The sequence below is a fragment of the Grampus griseus genome (genome assembly GCF_964374135.1).
Source record: "Grampus griseus genome assembly, chromosome: 7".
Taxonomy (NCBI): Eukaryota; Metazoa; Chordata; class Mammalia; order Artiodactyla; family Delphinidae; genus Grampus; species Grampus griseus.
In genome coordinates this window covers 8,217,506-8,225,808 of record NC_139001.1, presented here as the reverse complement: position 1 = coordinate 8,225,808, position 8,303 = coordinate 8,217,506, and the positions used below count along the sequence as shown (strand labels likewise).

Below are 8,303 nucleotides of genomic sequence, written 5' to 3'. Positions count from 1 at the left end.
AGAGGTTCTGGGAGGCAGGATGCTACCAAGGGGCCAAAAGGCCACGGTGGACGAGAGCCTCCAGAGCTGCAGGAGAGATCAGGAGCTGACACCAGGGCAGCGGCGGGCCATCCACGGGGACGTCAGCTTCGCCCAGGGTAATGGCAGGAGTGGAGTAGACGGGAAGTAGAGCGGGCCCAAACTCTCGAACATGGGAGGAGGAGACATCTGTGTGACTGCAGCCAGAGCTCGGACGGGAGGTGACCCGAGTCCCAGACGAGCCAGGACTCCTGTCCCGGGAGTAGCACTGAGCACTCAGGAATGCTGCTGCCCCCCTGACCAGTGCAGAAGAGCGAGCTGCAGGGGATGCTGCTTCCAGGACAGAGTGGAATCTTGCTGGCTGGCCTTTCCACCTCCATCCTTTCTTCTCCAGGGCTGAGCCCACTGCTGCTGCTTCCACTTTCCATGGTAACCAGTGACTCATGACAAGTGGGACCTATCCACTGACATGCCGTGGAGACACCTGAGAGACATCAAATTTACAGAGCCCAGGCCTTCTGATAACTCACATCCCCCGCTTCCCCAACCTGCCCGCTGCTTCTCTGCCCATAGTAACCCCTTCATAAATACTGACCAGAGCCTCAGGAGCATGTCGTCTCTGTCACTTAAGAGAGGCCCTGGGGAGTCCAGTTTGTCTTTGGGGACAACAGCAGGCTCCAGCCTGAAGTCTGGCCTCAGCTGCTTCCCCCGACGACACCCCAAGGCCGCCTGGGAGCTCATTTCAGAGGTGCCATTGGGCACTCGTAGCTCTGCACAGCCTCTTTTCACAAGCTCCTTTCTCAGATCCCCCCATCCTGTCTTGTATGTGGTGGTTACCCTGGAAAGTAAAGCTATGGGTGGCTTTTTAATTTTTTCTTTTCCTTTAGACTTAACCCTTTCTTTAAAAAAAACTGTAGTAAAATACATATAAAATTTAAATCTTAACCATTTAGGTGTACAATTCAATATTGTTCAAGCATATTCACATTGTTTTGCCACCAATCTCCAGAACTTTTTCATCTTAAAAAACTGAAACTCTGTACCCATTAAACAACTCTCTATTTCCCCCTCCCCCATCCCCTAGCAAGGGTGGGTTTTAATTATTTTAAATTGTTTTCATTTTTGCTCATTTGTACTTTCCAATTTTTCTAAAATGAGTATGTATTATTTTTACAACTGAATTTCAAAAACTCCAGGACACTTTTGTACAATCTTCTCCACTTTGCAGTCAGGGGACCTGGGGCCTGAGCTGTGGAGAGTCTGCAGGGAGAACCTGTAGCACCCTGGGTGTCCTGCAGCTCCCCGCAAAGGAGGCCAGGGCTCCTTCTGCTGCTGTCCCCTCTTAGGAGGAGGACAGGTCAGGGGCTGCAGCAGGACAAGTTCTGGCCATTAACTGGGTCCTGACTGAGCACCCAGTTACCCACAGGGACTTGGGATGGAGCTTCGTTTCAGGACTCACGTGTCTCTCTTCTCACCTCACTGAGTCCCAAGCAGTTCTCGCGGAGTCACTCGTTGCCCTTGGTTGGCCCATGTCTCTCGCCCCCAGAGATTCTCTGGCCAGTCAGGCCCAATTCTCTGCTCACCTCAGGCCCCCAAGCCAACTTGTGAGGAGGTGAAAACAGAGGCAGGCAGGGGCCTCTGCTCACACACAGTCCCTTGGCCGGTGCCAAGCCTCACTTGCTCTAGGACAAGCGAAGCATGTTCCCTGAGTGGCTCTCGAGGGGGTGGGGTGGGAGGCTTGTAGAGGTCAGGGAGGGAGTAAGGGTTGGGGGTTAGTGAGGATGTAAAGAGTAATTTCCGCCTTGCTAATCTGAGGGATCTGTTTCGTTACAAGCAGGGACTTAGGCACGCGCACAAAACCACAGCTAAAGTGCCAAAGCGCGGCACTCTAGAATGTCATGGCCCCTTTCATTTTGCAAGCAGGGCCCGAGGCTTGTAAGGCGAGGCAGTTCGCTTGATGCCGGGACCAGGTGACCGGTGGCTCAGCTGAGACCGGAGCCAGGTCTCCTGGATCCCTGACACACCTGCCGCCTAGTGGCTCCACTGGGTGGAGCTCCCAGAGCAAAACAAGCCGACTGGGGGCCAGGGAGGGGGTCGGGTCAGAATCCCAGGTGCAGGCCAAGAGCTAGAGAGGGACAGAATGGGCCAGATCTTGCAGAAGCTCTGCAAGAAATGGGAAGGAAAGGAAGGGCGCCACGGAAACACGTCAGAAACAGGCTGGGGAGACTCTATCTCCCCAGATAGAGTCTTGCGGTGCGCAGTTATCCGACCACGATGTTCCCCTTCCAGGGGAAGGTCTGGAACTGGGGACCTGAGAGTCTGGAGGACAGACGGCAACCTTACAGTCCTTCTGATCCATGGGTGGGGCAGGATCACTGAGGTGCTGGTCAGGGTTTCTAGGCTGAAGTGGGGACGGGGCACGAAGGGGGACAGGCCACAAAGACATGCTGCAGAGGAGGCAGGTGTGGTCCCCAAAGCTGGGCGTGGCCCTCTGGCCCCTCAGGGTGAAGCTGCCTGAGGCTCCTCTCGGGAGGGGTCCGTCTCTTGCCACCCCTCTGGGCCATCATTCTCAGCCAGGGGCTGGGCCCTGCTGCAGGGGGAGCCCATGTCATACAGGGTGCTGCCCGTGGTCACCCTGCTGAGGCTGTGAGAGCTGCGGCGGGATCTGTGGCGGCGGCACCGGTTCCCCAGGCACAGGGCCTCCCGGAAGGTGTCCTGGAAGCGGCTGGACATGAGGCTGTAGAGCACAGGGTTGGCGGCCGAGCTAAAGTAGAAGAAGACGCCGGAGACGACGTGCACGTACTGGAAGGCCAGGTGCAGGCCCTCGGTCCAGTGGGACACGAGGCTCCACATGAGGCGGTCGATGTGGAACGGGGCCCAGCAGATCCCAAACACCACGACCAGGACAACTGTGGGCAGAAAGGGAGCCTGTTCTCTCCTCTCCCCTCTCACCAGCCACCCACACCCACTGTCCATCTGGAGGTTTCTGGAAGTTTGCCTGTCCTGGCCACACCCCTATAGGAGAGGCTGCTCTCGCCACTGTCACCGACTGGGCAGTGGGCGTGCGCCCTGGACCCGGTGTGGACACCCGGGCCAAAGTGGCCTGGTCCGATTCTCTCACCGTGGAACTGGACCTAAGTGACAGCTGTGTATGCTGAGCCCCAGCGTGACACAGTGCGGCTAAGGCCCACTCTGGGTGCCACTCAGGGGCCACGCCCGCTTATGCATAAGCAGAAAGGAACAGGAGGATGAGGCCCGTGGTCAGACAGCAGTAGCCAGGGAGCTACAGGGAGAGCGAGACAAACACCCCCCGCCACCACGCACTTGCCTGTCTTGGCCCTATAAGCCTTCCCAGCCCCAGCCCCCAGCTCTCCTGGGTGCCCCTGAATATCCTGCCCTGCATTACCTCCCCTTTCCTCGACAGCCCCACCCCAAGCCCCAGTAAAAGGCAGGCCAGGCCAGCCAATCCTTCACTCTTTCTCCAGAGCTTCCCTCCAGCCCTGGTTTTCACCCTACCCTCCCTGGGTCTTTGCTATCAGGTCTGTGTTGATTTTTGTTTCTTGTTTCTCATGTTTGCATCTCCAGCTCACAATCCTTCCCCTGCAGTGTCTTCCCCCTTACATTCCAGCGTGGTTTTCCTCTTAATCCCGGATTTCAATCAGAACATTGCTTACATCCCCAGCACACAGCCTGATGCACAGTAGGCCCTCAGAAAGACGAGACAGGAGCAGGAGGGAGAGAAGAAAGCGAGAGCCCCAGGCCAGCAAGCAAGGCAGCCTTAAGGAAACACCCCACTTTCCCAGCGCGAGAGCCATCTCAGATGAGCAGACTCAGCCCGGGTAGGCAGGGCAGTAGAAGGCAGCAGAGGCAGACCCGGGCAGGTGGTCTGCAGTGCAGGAGGCAAGCACAGAGCTCCAGGTCAGTCCCATCTTAGGGGGCTGTACAAGTGACCATAGGCTCTGGGACACTGTTCTGGTGGGGGGAGAGGAGTGAGTCTCTCTCTGGGAATGGGGCAGTTCCCAGTTAGCTGGCCATAATCCCATGGCTTTGACCAAGGTCTCACCAGCCCTGTCCTGCCCTGGCTCACCCCACCTACCTGAGTCAGGCTCTGTGGGACAGGGCAGGATGGGGAGGGAATCAATGACTGGCTTAGCATCAGTTTGCCTGGTTTCCCCAGGGCCACTGTTTTTGAAAAAGCACCAGGCCTAGGCCACAGTAAGCTCCAGAGCCTCAAGCCAGCTGGGCGTGCCCTGGTCGGCCCCAATCCACACTTCTGCCCTGATTCTCCTGTGTTCTGTGCACAGACCCTCACAAACATGGCTCCAACCACCTCTTTTAGATCATGATCCTTCCTCTGGTCCCCAGGGAACCACAGACATGGTGTGCAGGAAATTCACTATCTTGCCTTTCCAGCACCCTGTTCCCCTTCTTTTGGGAACTTTGCTCCCCCCGGATCCCCATGTGGGTCTGTGGGGGCTGCTTACCTCAGCATCCTGCCACTCTGGCCCGGTGGCAGGCCATGACCCAAGCCCACCAATCAGAATCCTTCCCTGGGATTTTCCATAGCCACTAAGGGAAGAGGACAGTTAGCTCCTCAGGAAAGGGGAACTTTGTGCCTGTGGTCCTGCCTCCCAGGCTACTTAGGGAAGGACAGAACCAAAACATATTTGGGAGCAAAGATGAGAGACCTGGAGGGTCCAGAGCCCATGAACAGCTCTGTTATCCTGGAGCCTAGCTGCACGCCTCTGCCCTGTCTGTGGTTGGTTCCATGAACAAGGGCTGGCTTCATGGGTGCCACCTGTGCGTTTGCACAGAGCCCTGACCTTTAAACCTTCAAGACGGCAGCTCTGGGATTTCCCTGGTGGCACAGTGGTTAAGAATCCGCCTGCCAATGCAGGGGACATGGGTTCAAGCCCTGGTCTGGGAAGATCCCACATGCCGTGGAGCACCTAAGCCCGTGCACCACAACTTCTGAGCCGCGCTCTAGAGCCCGAGAGCCACAGCTACTGAGCCCGTGTGCTGCAGCTTACTGAAGCCCACGTGCCTTGAGGCCATGTTCCGCAACAAGAGAAGCCACCGCAATGAGAAGCCCCCACACCACAACGAGGAGTGGCCCCCGCTCGCCACAACCAGAGAAAGCCCGTGTGCAGCAATGAAGACCCAACGCAGCCAAAAATAAATATAATTAATTAATTGATTAATTAATTATTTTAAAAAAAGACAGCTGCTCTACTATTGCTGTCTTGACATTCTTAATGATTTTTTAACAGGGGACCCTGAATTTTCATTTTGCGTTGGGCCCCACAAATTATGTAGCTGATCCCGCCATGAACCATTAGCATTTACCTCCAGTGTCACTTTCTCAAGGGTAATCTAGAAGAGTATACACACATGCAGTGCATGCACGCACACACGGGGGGAGTGGGGGCGGGGGGGTTACTCCACACCTCACACTCAGCCTCCACCCTAAACCGAAACACTCGGCCCTTTCCCCCAGGCCCCTGGAAGCCCCAGCCCCATACCCAGTGCCTGGCTCCGCCCCTCTTCCCAGCAGCAACACTTACACAACATCTTGGTCACCTGTGTCCGACCCCTATCCTGCAGCAGCTGGAGCCTGCGGCCGTTGCTAGTCCTGGCCCTGCCCTTGGCCTCCTGCCTGCGGATCAGCAGCCGGTCACGCCGCAGCCGCAGCCCGATGAGCAGGTAGAGCACGCTGATGGTGGCCATGGGCAGGCAGAAGAAGAGCAGCGCGGTGACCTGCACGACCAGGTTGTAGAGGGCTTTCTGGTGGACCAAGGTGCACACGGCCGAGTCGGGCACCGTGCCCCGGCAGGGCACGTCCAGCTGCCGAATGCCGTGCAGGCTGGTGTTGGGCAGAGAGCAGAGCAGGGCGAGGCCCCAGATGACCCCGAGCACGCGGCGCACGTGGGCATGAGTCACTACGGACCTGACGTGCAGTGGGTGCACCACGGCCACGTAGCGCCCTATGCTCAGGGCAGTGACGTTGAGCACCGAGGCCAGGCAGACAGTCTCGAAGAGCAGCGTGCGGAAGTAGCAGCCACCGGGGCCCAGCAGGAAAGGGTAGTTGCGCCACATCTCGTAGAGCTCCAGGGGCAGACCTAGAAGCAGCACCAGCAGGTCCGACACGGCCAGGCTGAAGAGGTAGTAGTTGGTGGGCGTGCGCATGGCCCTGTGGCGCAGGATGACCATGCAGGTCAGTGCGTTGCCCACGGTGCCCACCACGAAGATCAACAGGTACGTGACACAGATGGGCATGAACAGCTCCGTCTGCTGGGGCCCCAGGTACTTGAGTCTGAGCTCCTCATCAGTCAGGTTCAAGTCCTGGGGGTCAAAGGGCCCCAGGGCCCTGCTGCCATTGCAGGGCACCGGGGTCCTTGTACCCAGGGACCTGTCTCCAGGGAGGGTGGAGCAATTGAGGCAGAGAGGAGCCTGTGGAACAGAAGAGAGAGAGACACCCAGAAAAGTCACTCAGGGAATCTGGTTCTGTTGTTATTCGTCAAACCAAAGATGCCATCAACACCAAGAAGGCCGATATATCGTGTGCCGCTGAGAAGGAAAAACACCGCCATCCATTGTAAGATGCATCACAATTTCATCTTAAAAATGTACATCTTAGGAACTTCCCTGGCAGTCCAGCGGTTAAGACCGTGTGCTTCCACTGAAGGGGGCACAGTTTCAATCCCTGGTTGGGGAAATAAGATCTCGCATGCCGCGCAGTGTGGCCAAAAAAAACAAGAACAAGTATATCTTTAAAATGATAAAAAGTGGGACTTCAATTTTAAATTCCACGATCTACTGAAACCTTTGAACAGTGATGGAGACGCTCAAGCATGGGCTATGCCATCAGCAGTCACCCTTTGGGTCTCTCCCCTTTCAAGTCATGGACTTTGGGAGAGACACTCAGTTTGGGCATCTGTAAAATGGGCACAATGCACAGTATCACATGGTCTTTAAGAGCAAGGTCTCTGGAAGCAGCTGCCTGGATTCAAATCCAGCCTCCCCAGTTTCCAACTGTGGGACTATTTGCATGGTGATCTCTCTGTGGCTGTTCCCATATTACAAGGATCCAGGAATTTAAGACATGAAAGGCCTGCCTGACACAGGGCCTGCCTGACGCACAGAAGGGCCTGATTACATCAACTCACTGTGAGGACTGAGTCATGGTGGGGATCAAGCAAGGCAGTGAAAAGGCCAAAAACTATGGTGCTGATCCAAAAGTTGGTCCTTGTTTCTGTTTTCTATCACCTGAACTGTTTGAAGTAGGAATATTTGACACCCTTGACACTGCCAGCTCTGGGGTTCCCTCTCCTTTCTCCAGCTCCCATCTCTTTGCCAGTCCACCAGATATAGTAGTTAAGGAACCAGGCCATGGAACTAAACAGACTGGCCTGGGGTCAAATGCTAGCTCTGCTATCCTCTTCTGTGACATGCCCTCACTGTGCCTCAGTCTCCTCACCTGTAAAATGGGTAAGTAGAGCCTACCTCATAGTTTCTGGGAAGATTAAATGAAAGAATAAAGTTCTCAGGAGTGTGCCTGACACATTTCAGGTGCTCAGCTTCGGTGCATAGTGACATGATCCTTATTTCCCACCTGGCAAGGGAAGGACAGTCTAAGGGACATGGGGCAGGGGTTGAACGGGATTCCACTGGGCATGTGTCTTGGTGCGAAAGATCAGGAGCTGCCCTTCTGAGCCTATTCCCCAAGCCCGCCACCACCACCTCCCCTCCCTTCGGAGCAACTGCGGATTTTCAGGCTCGGCTCCTGGATCCTCTCCCTCGATTCTTTTTTCGGCTCCATTTCCTGTCCTCAGATGGGGGGTTGGGGCTCCCGTGGCCCATGTACCTGCGCACCTACCACTCGACTTTCTTTTTCAGGTCCGTCTCTCTCCTAGATCCCAAGTATTCTTAATCCTGAGTATCTTTCTCCTCACCGAAGCCTCCACCCAGAAGCCTCCCCCAGCCTCCCTGCCTCTCTTACCCCTAATCCCCGCACTTTGGAATCGGGGGGCATCTTCATCCACTCAAACGTTCCGCCCGCGCCCGCCGCACCCGCACTCCCTACGCCGGCTGTTGCGGGAGCCGGGCGGGGACAGAGGAGATGAGCTGGGAATGCGCAGGCGCCAACCCAGGTTCGAGAGAGGTTCCCTTACTCCCTTACTCCCCCGAGAAAGGTCGCTGCACCGGAGCCCCCAGCCCCGCGGCGTGCGTGGCCGACAAAAAGACAGAAATACCCTAGAAGGCTGCGAGTCCCCCGGGAAGGGGGG

General features: G+C 56.3%; 1 protein-coding gene across 1 annotated transcript; it reads right to left on the bottom strand.

Moving 5' to 3' along the window:
• Positions 1 to 2,414: 2,414 nt before the first annotated feature.
• On the bottom strand, positions 2,415 to 7,693 carry NMUR1 (neuromedin U receptor 1; the record flags this gene model as incomplete). Its single annotated transcript, XM_082658252.1, is given in 4 exon segments — positions 2,415 to 2,531; positions 2,533 to 2,927; positions 5,583 to 6,468; positions 7,631 to 7,693. Coding segments are annotated over 4 exon segments (1,461 nt in total).
• Between the last annotated feature and the right edge of the window lie 610 nt (positions 7,694 to 8,303).